Raw genomic sequence first — 16463 nt, 5'->3', positions numbered from 1 at the left:
ATTAGAAGATCAAGTCAACACTGTAAAGCAACCAGTTCACTTACTTTGTTATGAAAAAACACTGACCCTAGAGTCTGACTGCCACCTGCAATCTGTGTTAATAATGTCAGATAATAATGATTTGGAAATGTTGTTGCTCAGTTATATCAGTTATATGACAGTGGTCCAAATAATTAAATGATGGTAAAACACAGAAGCACAATTTTTATGAGAATTTCACCAAAATAGAAAGAATCGCACTAGCAACTCTCACATACCGCTGCACCTCCATGTTTGTCCTTTCTGCATAATTTGAAAGGAGCAATTAACCTTTTCAGGGTATTAAAATTTCATAGTTAACTGGATATTAAAGTTTATAAGTTTGTAATATTCTTTTATTAAGTTTAAGCTAAGGATGTTTTTCCTTCTACTGTAAAGTTTTATATATATATATATATATAATGAGATATAAAGTTTACAAGGTTCTGACAGTGATGATATCCTACAAAGTGATGCTAGCACCACCCTTGGGTTTTGTACACTCACCGGTCACTTTATTAGGTACAATTGCTTGTTGTAAGTTACCTTATCTGTTGCTGCACGATTTGCGTTATTCATCCTCTAGTCCCTCATTATTGGTCAGTTTCTTGTTAAGAATGCTGTTGGCTGACGTCTTTAAGTAGTGGCTTATTCTAAGTTCAGCAGTAAGGCCAAGTTGTTAAAAAAACTCCATCAACACGCAGGCCTTACTGATAATAAATAATCATTTCAGTGATATGAAACAGAAATAAAATGTTACATACTTTAGTGTTAATTTTATGTGACTATATACTCACTGGCCACTTTATTAGGTACCGCTATTCAATTGCTTGTTAACACAAATAGCTAATCAGCCAATCACACGGCTGCAACTCAATGCATTTAGGCATGTAGAGGTGGTCAAGACAACTTGCCGAAGTGCAGACCGAGCATCAGAATGGGGAAGAAAGGGGATTTAAGGGACTTTGAACGTGGCGTGGTTGTTGGTGCCAGACGGGCTGGTCTGAGTATTTCAGAAACTGCTGATCTACTGGGATTTTCACACACAACCATCTCTAGGGTTTACAGAGAACGGTCCGAAAAAGAGGAAATATCCAGTGAGCGGTCAGTTGTGTGGACGAAAATGCCTCGTTGATGTGAGAGGTCAAAGGAGAATGGGCAGTCTGAGGAATGTTTCCAACACCATGTTGAAAGTGTGCCACGAAGAATTAAGGCAGTTCTGAAGGCAAGGCCTTACCTGTACCTAATACCTTACCAGGCCTTACCTGTACCTAATAAAGTGGCCGGTGAGTGTGTGTATATTATATATTTTAATTAATTAATTAATTAATTTTTTGTGTGTGTTTTAAGGCATAGGGCAAAAGTTTTTAGCTCAAACTGTCTCAGGCAGCAGGAAACACATTTGTTGTGTACCTAATAAAGTATCCAGAGAGTGTACTTTTCACTGTTAAGGTTTTTAAAATATTTCTGCTGTGATTTTTTTTTTTTTTTTAGATATGCTAAGTGTTACTGAGAACACAGACGTTATTTTCAAGTGAGCTAATCAGAGATTGGCGGTTTCTAATTAGACGACTCAAAGGCTTTGGAGAGAGTAGAATATACTTGAAAAGGTCTGCGTTAGTTTAGTGGAAAGTATTCTTGATGTTTATATTGCAACTGCAGCAGTAAAGGCAAGCTTGCCAGGACCATTCTATTCTATTCTGGCAAATTTACAGGTAGGCAGCAGAAGCAGCTAGATGAGCTGTATATAAGGCTCTTGCTATAATGCATGATCCAAGCCATGATCATCCCAATAAGTTTGAGCTGTTACCTTTGGGATGACACTTTAGGATGCCAGGATCTAGAAGAAATCTTTACAAGAAATCTTTTATTTACACCTCCATCAAAATCGGAAGCTCTTCTTAATGTTATTCTTAGTATGTGAAGATGTTGTGCAATAATAAAGAAAGAAGAAAGCCAAAATTTGTGCTGGTGGACAATGAAGTTCTATTCTATTCTATTCTATTCTATTCTATTCTATTCTATTCTATTCTATTCTATTCTAAGGCCATAGCATATGATTTATATCACTTTCATACTTATCAAATTGTTCAGTGACCCCTTGGTCTCCACAGATATGCACAGTGTCATCCTGGAAGAGACCCCTCATTTCATCACAGGTTAAAGGGTGTCAGAAAGAATAACTCTGTTGATTTGCAGTAAGGGGACAAGTGGACCCCACAGAATAACAGAGCCACCAGGCTCCCTTTCTGTGGAGATCAAGCATTAAAGCATGTGCGATTCTCTTGGTCTATGTCACATATGCTCTTGCTCACTTTATGGTGAAGGATGACTCACTTCACTGTATCACTTTTTCCACATCTCTGCAGGCTGTTTTTACACCACTGAACTGTTAAATGTGCATTTGTCTTTGTAACGAGAGGTTTATGCACTGCAGCCCTACTTTAATATTCGTGTAGTTGTGAATGGACTGATCCTTCATTGCTTTTTGCTTATATATCACACTATTGCACAAGCATCACAGTCATTGGACATGTGATTTTCCTAAACCTATTTTCCCAACCCTATAGTGCCATCTTTCCCTCTAAATGCAGATTTCATTTTAGCCTGTCGAGTGGTGTTTGTGACTGAAGCTCCTGCCATCCGCACACCAATCATTCATATACATTCTATCAAAGTCACTTAAATCTTAGACACTCTTGCCAATTTGATCTAAAACCAAGGTCATCTGCCTGGTCTGCATTTTAACATTATACGTGTGTTAAATATTATTTAACTTTATTTTACTTGATTTGCCTCTATTAACTTTGTAACTTCTGTTTCCCTTCTGCTTTCCCTTGCCATTTGGGTTAATCTCATTTGCAAGTTGTATGTCTTTCTTGGTTGGACCTCAACACCTGATGTGTGGGGGCTGTGGAGAGCAGTCCTTTGTCATGTAACGACCCCCAATGGTTGGAGATTTCACATCTGGTTATCTATAGCTCCAGATCTAGCAATGGGGGAGACTGTAAATTCCTCAACACCTCTAGTTTAATTACAAAGGCAGAGGCAGCCGGCCATCAAGTGGGGGGGGGGGGATTCGGGTCGTTTAGACAAAGAGACAACTAGAGGGTGTGTTTTACCGGAGTGACGATAAGTTTGATGGCTGTGTAAGGTGGGTAGACTTGCTTGGTGGGAAGACATGCATTCATTAAACTTCTTGTTCCTTCAAGATACAAACGCTTGCCAGCATAAGTCAGCACATGTTACGGAGCATGGAAGAATGTTAGCTGCTTAACTGCCTGTTTGAAAGCATCTGCACTCATTATTTTTCTCTACTCATTTATTCAGAGGTTTTGTTTAATTTGTCACCATCTGTATATAATACATCTTGTCCATACACTCACTGGCCACTTTATTAGGTACAATTAGGTGTAATAGGTGTTCAATGGCTTGTTAACACAAATAGCCAATCAGCCAATCACATGGCCACAACTCAATGCATTTAGGCATGTAGAGGTGGTCAAGACAACTTGCTGAAGTGCAGACCGAGCATCAGAATGGGGAAGAAAGGGGATTTAAGTGACTTTGAACGTGGCGTGGTTGTTGGTGCCAGACGGGCTGGACTGAGTAGTTCAGAAACTGCTGATCTGCTGGGATTTTCACACCCAACCATCTCTAGGGTTTACAGTGAACGGTCCGAAAAAGAGGAAATATCCAGTGAGCGGTCAGTTGTGCGGACAAAAATGCCTTGTTGATGTGAGAGGTCAGAGGAGAATGGGCAGACTGGTTCCAGATGATAGAAAGGCAACAGCAACTCAAATAACCAACCAAAATCTCTGAGGAACATTTCCAACAAAAGGCAGTTCTGAAGGCAAAAGGGGGTCCAACCTTGTACTAGCAAATAAAGTGGCCGGTGAGTGAATGTCAGTTTTTAGACTTAATAAACCGTGAAGTTTATCAACTGTTTTTCATGTGTTTATTCTGTCTGTTCATTTAAAGTAAGAAAAGTAAAACAAGTGATGGATATTTAAGACAATGCAAGGTGCTACCCAGTTCTATTAAATTCATTAAAGTGGCTGGTGAGTGTATAAGCCCATATCCTGACAAGGTGTTTGTGCGTGTTTTAGGCTTTGCTGTGCTCAACCAACTTTATTCTCTGTTCTGTCTCTGACCTGAGGGTTTTCTCTGCTTGACCGCGCTCTCTTCCTGTGCGGCAGCTTCTGTTTCCTGTGTCTCCAGGTACTGTTTCCTGTTTCTCAAAAGAGGCCAGAAAATGGAGAAGCAGAAGTCACAGTGAGGCCACAGACTCAGCACAAGTTCAGTTAGGAACAAGAAGACATTCAGGGGCAACTTGTTTAACAGATTTAAAGCTACTTTAAAGTTGTTTTAAAGGGCCCATATTCATTCACATTAACACGACCATTTCCCAACATCTCTATCATTTAGAGTTGAGCAAGCTGTTCTCTGCCTCTCAGCCTGATATAAGACAAACGAGCTGATTTGCTCTGATTGGCTGTCCTGTGTTGTGCCTCATTCAAAAAGTGCTGAAACATACTTTCCTGTAGAGTTCAGATCCAGCCTGCTGCCCCTCCTCTCACATAACGTCATTCTGACTCCGATCCAGACAAACAAAGACTTCTGAAGACATTTTTTCTTTTGTATTTCACTGAAATTCTTACTCTAATCTGCATGTTTATAAATATTGTAGCAAAACACCTCAATATTAACAGAAGTGATGATTACGAAAAAAGAGGGAGGACTGTAATAACTGTCACTGCATAAATAGTAGTATGTGTGTAAAACAATTACATTTATAACATAACAGCAGGACAGGTTGCCTCAAAATTGTTTCTGCCTTGAAAAAGTTTAGTGATGACATTTGTAAATGTAGGTCAGAACATGTGGCATTTCTGACTATAACTAAATGAAACCACAATCTAAAATACATGGGAGTATTTGCAGCTCTTTTACATCTTTTGAATGATGCAATGTGATTATAAGCTCAAAAATACATTCTTGTATGTGGTAACTGAATGATTTGATTTAGGTGGCAGACTTTAAGCCAATGCCCCACATGTAAACATTTTAGAGCACTTAGAGCCTGTTTACAGCTTGCATCAGCAAGCTTTGTGATCAGATCACACTCGGATTTCAGCTGACAGCGTGAAAAGCCAGGTATAACCACTCCCAGGAGGCACTGTGAGCAGATTATGGCCGGGTCACCCAGACCATGTTAGAGATGGATCTTGACCATTTTCAGCACAAGTGTAAACGGAATGCGTTTTCAATATACGTGTACACTTGTAGACGTAAATGCATCTGGTGAGTGCTGGAGTTCTCCCCAAAACAAGAGCCTTTTTGCACTGTGGGCTGACAAAAACCAGGCCAAGCTTGTCAACTTGTATCATAATAGGGAAAAAAGTAAACAAAAGTAAAATGGAAATGATGTGTGCCTTGAAGTGCTTTTTATACATGGAAAGAAAATTCAGATTTCATCTGATCAAACTGGGGATACATATTAGCGAAAAATGCCCATGGAATCTGGCCAAAGTTTAAACAGATACGATCTGAAAACAAAACACGTTAACGCAGGCTCCCTGGTTTAGCTTGCAATGACAATGTGATGGGGAATTTTCTGAGAAAGCTGTTATCAAAAATATGTTAGTGAAAATGGAGTCTTGCATATTATCAATAACATGTCTAATATGTGCTTTTTACAATACCATTCCTGAGATATGTCAGCCCCCAACCCAAAAGAATTGGCTTACTATTGGTGTTTAATCTCTAAATCACATCAGACTGAGCTACAGAATAAGGATCCAGAGCTCATCTGGGAATGCAGTTCAACTCCAATACAGACATCTAGTGGTACCCTGGAGCATTGCAAGAGTATGCCTGAAATTTGGGTTGAAAGCGTTTAATATACCAATAAACACACACAAATGCATAAGCACACATACCTGAGTTTGTCTCTGCCTTGCAACAGTTCTTTGTAAATGGTTTGAGCCTCAGCATCTGGGTCTAACGGATCACTCCAGTCTCCCAGAGTCACTGCAGAATGAGTCCTACTACAGCCCAGTGCTGAGAGAGAGAGAGGTTGAATTTTATTACAGGTTACAATCTCACAGCAAACTAATGGAACGCATACAGACCAACATTATTATAATATCATAACGATAATATCGATATCGTAACGATAATAACGATAGCGATAGCGATAAAATTATGATTGGAGATGGCACAATGCCACTTTCTTTTCTGATAACAACACTGAAATGAGGATTGGACGATACCAATCTGATATTTTTTATTTAAAAACTACTAAGCTTTAAAATTTGCTGTTCTAAATTAAGGCACCTGAGGAATTTCAGCTGTTTTTCAAAATTCCTGCATAATTCAATATTTCAGACGTACACACAGTCACTCAGAGTGGTTCACTAGACATACTGTCTCTGATTGCTTTTCAATGGTTGTGACAGGAACAGGGTTTTTCAATAGCTACAACACAAACAAAGCCATTTTATTTACTATGCAAACTGACTGGTGTTTATATATAATATTGTTAATAATAAAATGAAATTTGGGCACTACTTTTCAACAGCCTGCATGTACCTCTCCACTTACACATACATTCACCGGCCACTTTATTAGGTACACCGGTTCAGTTGCTTGTTAACACAAATAGCTAATCAGCCAATCACACGGCCGCAACTCAATGCATTTAGGCATGTAGAGGTGTTCAAGGCAACTTGCTGAAGTGCAGACCGAGCATCAGAATGGGGAAGAAAGGGGATTTAAGTGACTTTGAACGTTTTTAGGGCATAGGGCAAAAGTTTTTAGCTCAAACTGTCACTACCACTGTAAACAGTTTTAATTAAAGTTTCTCTAGAAAGGAGTGACTCTGAATGACTTTATTTACATCTTAACCATTGAAGAATCTTAGAATTCCCCTTTAAGATATTGGCCTGATATGGATACCAGTATGTCATTTCAAATTGCAATGGAACATCTGCGATCCATAGCACGTCTTAATGGTGATCCTTGTAGAAAGTGTCAACATGCTTAAATACATTATACAGAAAATAATACACACATATACGCACGCACCTGAGCGTTCTGACTGCAGGCAGCAGGTCCATTTGTTTCCACGGTGGGCTCCAGGATGGAAAGAGGGCAGCATGCGTTCATTATAGATACTGGCTTTCCTTATAGCTGAAAGCCACTGATTCAGCTCATTCACATTCTGCAGCGTGCAAGCAAACACAGTATTAACCTGCTGACCCTTTGGCTTATAATTCAGTTATTCATTTCAAGCCTTTTTAGTCACAAACTATGAATAATTTGGTAAGCATTCCAAAATGAATGTAGTAGTTATTAGAGTAAAGAATTGGAGTGTGGGTCCACATACAGACCCTTATCGGTTTAAAGTGGAATTTTCTGTGTAGTGCATTCATTAAGATCTATACAAAGTCACTCACATTGGTCTAGTGTGAAATGCTCAGTTCTAGAGAATCCTGAGTGCTCTTTTTCTCACAGTGGTGGTGATCGGAACCAGACGTCTAAACCGTTACCGCCCCTAAAAGCTACCAAATGGAAAGCTATCATACAAGATGACTGTGTACATGTCACCTGTTGCCTGAAACATTGCTTAAGGTGTGAGATGAAACATGAATCCATTCTTGGTGTAGACATACATGCAGAGCATTGTAAGGCAAAATAGTACTTTGTAATAGTATATTCTTTGGATTTACCACTAATTTATCAGTTCAGCTGCACTCATAAGTGATTTTGGATTGTTATTAAATTGGCTATATTTGTTTTGTAGACATTGAGACCCCTGGTTTCTATCACCACCACTGTAAAAAAAATTGCTTCTCAAATCAAACCACTCTAAGCGAGTTTGATTATATCTCAACAAGAATTAAGCAGACATTTTAAAAAAAATGGTTTGAATTTGTGAATGTGTATACGTGCTTCTGACCATTGCGTGTACATAATCTGACCTTTGCATGCACATAAATATTCAGCATGTCTGTATGTGTGTAGTTCAGTGCACTGTGGTGAGTAAGCACCTTGCACTGCAGGTACATGGTGTGGAGCTGTCCCTCTGGGTCCCGGGTTATAACCTGCATGACGTTCTGGAGCTGAAAGGCATTTTCATCTACTCTCTCCACTGCACACACACACTGAATAGGAACTGAGGAGCGAGCCTTTGGAGTCACACACACGTCAACAAAACATACATGCATACGTACACACACGCGCGCACACACACACACAGATTTTTATACAATGTCAGGACATGAGATAATATTTACACTTTATTAGTTACACGTAGTTTGTCTATATGATTTCTACTTACCACGTAGGTTCACTATTTAGCCATGTTCTCTCATTTATTTAAATGCAAATTTTAGGGTTAGGGTGAAAGGGTGAAGGTATAAATACATAATATATTATGGATGTAGAATCAGAATTAGATGCACCTACCTTGAATTTACTCATTGTCCATTCTATCAGATCTATTTACCACGCAGGTGCACTTTGTAATAGTTGTGAACTTTTGTATTAGTTGTGAAAAACAGAACTTTTTGGCTGTTCTAGATCAAACAAACATCTGAAGCTTGTAAACGACATTACATTTGTGTCATCTGTAGCTGTAACCCATTTTCTGCGTTTAAGAACAGACTGAAAGCTGGAGTTCAGTCTGTGAGCACCACACATACCACATCGTAGGCAGTAATGTACCTAGGACTTTCAGAAAGAAGGGTGTTTTTAATCACAAACTTGGTTCTACTCATTATAAATCAAAAGTCAACTGGTTTCATTCCACTGTTGCTTCCTAATTACATCAGTGTTTAATCTGTCAAGTTTGGCTTTCAGTCCAGCTCCTGAAGTCCTAACCAAAGGCAGAGCAAGCTTGGCTACCATGGAAATAGAAATTCAGATTTCACAGTTTTAACCCTTTTGTTTCCAACCAAAACTTCTATTACAAGTAATATTTGCAGAGTTTAAATTCAATAAGCATGATGACTACACTCACCAGCCACTTTATTAGGTACACTTTGCTAAAAGTTGGACCCCCTTTTGCCTTCAGAACTGCCTTAATTCTTCTTGGCAGACTTTCAACAAGGTGTTGGAAACATTCCTCATTCCTTTTGGTTGGTTATTTGAGTTCCTGTTGTCTTTCTATCATCTGTAACCAGTCTGCCCATTCTCCTCTGACCTCTCACATCAACAAGGCATTTTCGTCCACACAACTGACCACTCACTGGAAATTTCCTCTTTTTTGGACCGTTCTCTGTAAACCCTAGAGATGGTTGCGCGTCAAAATCCCAAAGTGAAATACTCAGACCAGCCCGTCTGGCACCAACAACCACGCCACATTCAAAGCCACTTAAATCCCCTTTCTTCCCCATTCTGATGCTCGGTCTGCACTTCTGCAAGTTGTCTTGACCACCTCTACCTGCCTAAATGCATTGAGTTGCAGCCGTGTGATTGGCTGATTAGCTATTTGTGTTAACAAGCAATTGAATAGCGGTACCTAATAAAGTGGCCAGTGAGTATATAGTCACATAAAATTAACACTAAAGTATGTAACATTTTATTTCTGTTTCATATCACTGAAATGATTATTTATTATCAGTAAGGCCTGCGTGTTGATGGAGTTTTTTTAACAACTTGGCCTTACTGCTGAACTTAGAATAAGCCACTACTTAAAGACGTCAGCCAACAGCATTCTTAACAAGAAACTGACCAATAATGAGGGACTAGAGGATGAATAACGCAAATCGTGCAGCAACAGATAAGGTAACTTTACATCAACAAAACGGATCAACCAGAGTGGACAGTAAGTGTACACAGTATTTGAAAACTCCAGTAATACTGGCTTGTCTGATCCACTCGTACTAGCGCAACACAAGACAGCGCAGAGGAAATGGTCCTTTTCTTCTTTGGCCAGGAGAACACAGTATTCCTTATTTCCAAAAATAATTTGAAAGTTGGAATCATCAAACCACAGCACGTTTCCACTCTGCATCAGTCCATCCCAGAAAAGTTGGTGGCGCTTCTGTTTATTGATATACAGTTTCTGCTTTGTGAAGTAGAGTCTCTGTAGAAGCATCGACTGATGGTGTTTATTTACAAGGGCTTTCTGAAATATTCTTAAGTCCATGTAGTTATATTCACTACGGAAGCATTTTGATTGTTAGTGTAGCGCTATCTGAGGGATTAAAGGTCACAGGCGTTCAATATTGGATTTCAGCCTTACCTGTTACACACAGTGTTTGTTAGATGCTCTGAACTTTTTGATAATATTCTGCACTATAGATGTGGGGAATACCTAAAATCCTTGCAAATGCTCATTGAGGAACATTATTCTTAAGCTGTTAACAGTTTTTGGCAAAGTGGAAAGCCTCAACCCATCCAGCACAGGACTGCTTTCCTGGGTGACAATACATTTATAAAAGTTCGAAAGGTAAAACATTAAAAATGTATTTGCATTTTACCTACTGTCCCAACATTTAAAATGGATTTGTACTAAGAACTAACCAAAATGCAATATTTTTGCTCTGTCAGATTAAAAAAAAAGTTATAGAAAACTCTTCAAGAAATTTTTTGGTCCTGAAATTGTGGATCAACCCATTTTTAATGCTTTTGTCTACAAAGTCAGGACATTTGTAAACAAATACAGAAAGTAATGCAATAAATGAGATAAGAATATTAACATAACAAGACAAAAGTAATATGCTCAAAGCACAGCCTGTAAAGTAATATGGCAGGTTGCTGAGGTGTCAGAGATAACATTCACTCAGAGAATGAAACATTGCTCGAGGGTGCTTTAAGGGCCTCTAGCAACTTAATGTTGGCATGAGATGATGCATAGGACTATTCTGTTAAGTCAGGTGCATGTGCACATACACAAACGGTATCAGAGTAAAGCATTAAGGCCGCACAGGAAACGTAACTAAAAGATCGGCCTTTAATGTGCAAATCAGTCTATTAGGATTGGGGTGAGAGACAGAGAGAGAGAGAGAGAGAGAGCGAGCGAGCGAGAGAATTGTCTCCAGGCAGACTGGCTCCTATATTAAGCAGGCTTTTATTCAGGCCCACACAAAGGAAGGTGACAGCTCACAAATCCTTTCAGCAGCAGCCCTCCAGCCTAATTCCTCCCAATCTCTTTCTGCTCCATCCACTTCCTCTACACTTCACCTCCCAGCTCTCTCTCTTTCCACACTCCACCCAGCTACTGATCTGTCCCTGCCTTCCACCCTGCTCTATTCTCTCCATTCCTCTCGCTTTCTCCGTCTTCCTACATCAAAAGGCACAAAATGCTAATCGTTCTTTCACTAACGGTGCTCTCACTCATAAAGCAAATACGGACTGAGCTGAAACCATAATTACTATTAGAGGGAGGACAGGGTGAAATGGTACCTGAAGCAAAAGAAAGCAGTGTGATGTCCTGTAAATAGTTCTCTTTTATAATAGTGAACTTTTCCATACTCCGTCTGTAAATTTTGTACTAGCTACTGTTGCAATATTGAAAACATTTAACAGAATGCTAACAAAGAACATCACGCAAACACACAACCTCAGCTTTTGTGGAGATACACTTACTGGCCACTTTATTAGGTACATGTTCAATTGCTTGTTAACACAAATAGCCAATCAGCCAATCACATGGCTGCAACTCACTGCATTTAGGCATGTAGAGGTGGTCAAGACAACTTGCTGAAGTGCAGACCGAGCATCAGAATGGGGAAGAAAGGGGATTTAAGAGACTTTGAACGTGGCGTGGTGTTTGGTGCCAGACGGGCTGGTCTATTTCAGAAACTGCTGATCTACTGGGATTTTCACGCCCAACCATCTCTAGGGTTTACAAAGAACGGTCCGAAAAAGAGGAAATATCCAGTGAGCGGTCAGTTGTGTGGACGAAAATGCCTTGTTGATGTGAGAGGTCAGAGGAGAATGGGCAGACTGGTTCTAGATGATAGAAAGGCAACAGGAACTCAAATAACCAACCAACATCTCTGAGGAACGTTTCCAACACCTTGTTGAAAGTGTGCCACAAAGAATTAAGGCAGTTCTGAAGGCAAAACGGGGTCCAGCCTTTTACTAGCAAGGTGTACCCAATAAAGTGGCCGGTGAGTGAATGTCAGTTTTTAGACATAATAAACAGTGAAGTTTATCAACTGTTTTTCATGTGTTTATTCTGTCTGTTCATTTAAAGTAAGAAAAGTAAAACAAGTGATGGATATTTAAGACAGTGCAAGGTGCTACCCAGTTCTATTAAATTCAGATGCAGTTTAAAGCACACTGAGATCTTGTTGGGAAATATGTGGAGAAGAAAAACGTAAGCAGTTTCTTACATGATCATAAAAAATCTTTAGAGAAGCAGGACAAAGCTGTGTGAGGTTGTATGCAAGACTATAAGATCTACACAATGCTGATAAACACTATAGACTTTTTCTGTGTGTATGTCCTATTTTGCCTTATTTAAACTAGGTTAAGGGGTGGGGTAGCGGGGAAGGGAGGGATGAGGTAGCGGGGAAGAGCAGGAATCATGGGTGAACATATTTAAATGATTAATTATGAATTTTGTTTTCATTACTATACACATTTATAATCATATTGTATTTATTATAAGTGATGGTGCTTCTCTAAAGCCCCTCCCCTTCATTCTTTACACTGCATGTTGAACTTCTCTTGTTTGTGTGCTATTTAAGTTTAGAAAAAGGCACAGGTTTAAATTTGCTCATCCCTCATGATTCGCCATCTTCAATAAAAAAAGGACTTTGCTGCCTTTAGAGATGCTTCATTATCACCACAGCAAAGGGCATCAAAACCCCAAGCAGCAAACAGAGTAAACATCAGCATAAGAACTGTGTGTCAGGAACTTCATGAAATGGGTTTCCATCACTCATCACTATGCATAATGTAAAGCACATTGCCAGTGCTTTCTGGAGCGATGAATCACACTGCACGTTTTTGATGGGTTTAATAGGTGATGTGGTCTGCAACACTGTTCAATACAGATTCTCAAACTTTCCTCCTACCTTTGGTTTAGGAAATCAGTAACATTCAGTAATTTGAGTATACTCTTAATGGTGTGAGTGGTGTTAACTTTAGAAAGGCCATTCTGTTCAAAGCTGAGGGGACAGATGTTCTTGAGGGGCAACACTCATGTGAAACATCAAAACTATCCCATATTCAGTCAAATTGTTCAGTGTGTGTGTGTGTGTGTGTGAGAGAGAGAGAGAGAGAGAGTGTGTGTGTGTGTGTGTGTGTGTGTGTGTGCTGTCATGTCCTACCTGCCAGTCAGGAGTTTTGGCGTAGGACAGCATCTCTGAGCTCAGCCAAAAGTAACGCTTCTTAAAGGCAAAGCGTTTGAGCAGTTGAGGCCCTTCAGCTTTGTGTTTCTGCAGGAATCCCTCCTTTACTGTCACTGAGGGCAAAAACACTGCACGCTGTGGAACGTCACACCCTGCAGACACAGAGAGAGAGAGAGAAAGTGTGCGAGAGAGTGATAGACAGAAAGACAGAGAAAGACAGAGAGAAACAAGAGAGACAAAGGAAGAAAAGAGAGAGAAACCCATACAGATTGACAGAGAGAAAGAAAAAAAGAGAAAAAGACATGCAGAGAGAGAGAGAAGAGAGAGAGAGAGAGGAGAGAGAGAGAGATAGAAAGAAAGAATGAGAGAGTTAGACAGAAAGGGAGTGTGAGGTAAGAAAAGTGAAAGGGGAAACATATTTTGCTGCTGTCGGAACAAAACCTTATATCTCCATTTTTATCATTTTTCAGTTTTTGACATAATTTACGAATGATTGATGTCCTTTATAGTGCGTGTAAATTTCTTCATGAATGGACCAGTGCAAAAAAAAGTTCCATTGACTTACATTAAAAGTAAAGTAGGCTTTTCCTTGTAAAGTTATAATTTTGGAGATATGGGGTTTCGTTATGACAACAGCAAAATGCTATATAAACTATTATTATTATTATTATTGATATCATTATTAGTCACATTTTCTACCCTATCTGGATTAAGCGGTTAACAACGATAATGATGATGATTATTATTATTAGTTGTAGTATTATTATTATTAGTAGCATTATTAGTAGTATTAACTACATATTCACTTTCATCTTTGGCCATCTAAATCAACAGCCAGTGGAAGAAAATCTGACTGCCATCGGATGCAAGTGAAAAATTCTTGCACTGTTCAGAAATAGACACTAGGTGGGGCTGTGGTCATGCATGGCACGGTAAAGTGCAGGAGTACACTTTCTTAACTGGAAAAGTGATATGATTTTATTCTTCTTCTCAGATAAATTAGTGTAGTTACTTTGCGCAAACGTCCACCTCCACACACACATGTAGTGTGACATAACTGCATCATTAAGCGGTCTGTGGTGCGCTGTTGTACTAGTCATTGCTGTAACATATGCACAAGCATAGTCATTAAAAATGTATGAAGTCTTTGGAAGAATGTGTCGGACACAGTGAGGGGTATAATATCCCTCATAAAAGGCTGTGCGCCTGTCACTCTTTTGTACTCACAAGTACAAGCTGTCTTCCTGTCTCTGCAGGCTCTTTCCACGGACTGTAGCCAAACTGTAGCTGCTAGAGCTAAACGATGTAATGCACACACCAAAGTCAACCACAGCCTTAACCTCAGTAAACAAAAGGGCATCATTTGTCTTTCTATTGTTCAAATATAAACAGGGGATATTGCAAAAATAAATAAATAAACAAATAAATGCCTCAAAGGAACACCACCAAACCATCTACTGAAGCTAATCTGTAATGCTTAAAAACAATGTTGGCTGTAGTTACGCACTGACTTAGTGGTTTATTGTGTTTATTTGGTATCCATCTTCACACAAACTGTGCACTACAACATGTCACATGACTGCAGTATAAACCATGCAAACTACCATTTCTAGCAATTAGTATTCAGCTGAACACTGGAACGGGCAAAACAAGTGATCTCACTGACTATAGACAGCATGATGATGCTAGGCATATATACACACTCACTGGCCACTTTATTAGGTAAACGTTGCTAGTGAAAGGTTGGCTTCAGAACTGCCTTAATTCTTTGTGGCACACTTTCAACAAGGTGTTGGAAACGTTCCTCAGAGACCGTTCTCTGTAAACCCTAGAGATGGTTGTGCGTGAAAATCCCAGTAGATCAGCAGTTTCTGAAATACTCAGACCAGCCCGTCTGGCACCAACAACCACGCCACGTTCAAAGTCCCTTAAATCCCCTTTCTTCCCCATTCTGATGCTCGGTCTGCACTTCAGCAAGTTGTCTTGACCACCTCTACATGCCTAAATGCATTGAGTTGCGGCCATGTGATTGGCTGATTAACTATTTGTGTTAACAAGCAATTGAACAGGTGTACCTAATAAAGTGGCCGGTGAGTGTATCCCGATGTACAACTGCTTATCAAGGATGATGCAAAAAGTTAAAAAAACTACTTCCTGTGGATCATAAGAACTTGGGGATCAGGTTACAAAAGCTGAAAGCCATTTTGGGTGCAGATGCTATCACTGAAGAACAAGTGTGTCTCCAGTGGCCACTGGGGATCAAAACTTAGCTGACAAAAATTCAGAATTCAAGCTTCCGTGCTGATGGGAGGCTCAGAATGTGGCACAGCATGAATCCATGGAGTCATCTTATTTGGTGTGAACAGTACAGACTGGTGGTTGCAGTGTGATGGTGTGGGGGAATGTTTTCCTGGCCTGAATCAGAGCATTGTTGCTGACGAAGTTCATTCGTTCATAGCTACAGTTTACTCACACTTGGCTGGACACCAGTATAATAATGCACCATCTCAAAAGGCACATATAGACAATATAGACAAGGTGCTGTATTTGCTGCAGGGGCTTTTACAGCATCTGGATCTTATTTTGAGACGAGGTGAAAAGGACTATTCACAGCAAGACTGCACACCTGTTCAATCTGCAGAAACTTCAAAACACTCATTTCTAAATGTCACAGCTTGAGGATCCGAGGGATCAACAATGAGAATAATGCAAGGAAACAGATTGTGCAGAATACCTTCCTCAAACTGACTACAAAAGCTGAAGACCATGTCGGGTGTAGATGTTATCAAGGAAGAACAAGAAAGTACGTATCTGGTGGGCATAGGTACAATAAAACTGGACCATTGATCAGTGAAATAAAAGTTGTCTGGTCTGATAAATAGGATTTTTCCCATATTTTCTCCCCAATTTAGCCATGCCCAAGTCCCACCTGCTAGCAAGGCCTCCCCATCACACAATCCTAGCCGGTTGGGAGGGTGAACATAAGCCACCCAGAGAGTGCAAGGACATTTATTTGATCCATTTTAAGTTACCCAGATCCACATCAAACAACTCCACCTTTATACAAACTCTGGTTCAGTTCAGTACTGGTAGAAGCGCATACCAAATGAGGGAACTCAACACTGGAGCATG

General features: G+C 39.7%; 1 protein-coding gene across 2 annotated transcripts in view; it reads right to left on the bottom strand.

Annotated features, from left to right (window-relative positions):
* Nucleotides 1–16463, bottom strand: part of LOC108430387 (rasGAP-activating-like protein 1) — a 50659-nt gene that overhangs the window by 2481 nt on the left and 31715 nt on the right. The window contains exons 16-20 of one of the 2 annotated variants that reach the window (XM_037535930.1): nucleotides 13311–13483; nucleotides 8073–8210; nucleotides 7108–7243; nucleotides 5961–6081; nucleotides 4173–4255 (exon numbers count right to left, since the gene is read on the bottom strand). In XM_037535930.1, coding sequence (XP_037391827.1) covers nucleotides 4173–4255; nucleotides 5961–6081; nucleotides 7108–7243; nucleotides 8073–8210; nucleotides 13311–13483 — 651 coding nt within the window. The remainder of the gene's footprint in view (nucleotides 1–4172; nucleotides 4256–5960; nucleotides 6082–7107; nucleotides 7244–8072; nucleotides 8211–13310; nucleotides 13484–16463) is intronic. The other variant, XM_017702854.2, reaches the window with a different exon arrangement.

Source organism: Pygocentrus nattereri, chromosome 28 (genome assembly GCF_015220715.1).
Source record: "Pygocentrus nattereri isolate fPygNat1 chromosome 28, fPygNat1.pri, whole genome shotgun sequence".
In the NCBI taxonomy this organism is placed as follows: Eukaryota; Metazoa; Chordata; class Actinopteri; order Characiformes; family Serrasalmidae; genus Pygocentrus; species Pygocentrus nattereri.
The sequence above is the reverse complement of the archived record's forward strand: the minus strand, read 5'-3'. Positions and strand labels throughout refer to the sequence as shown.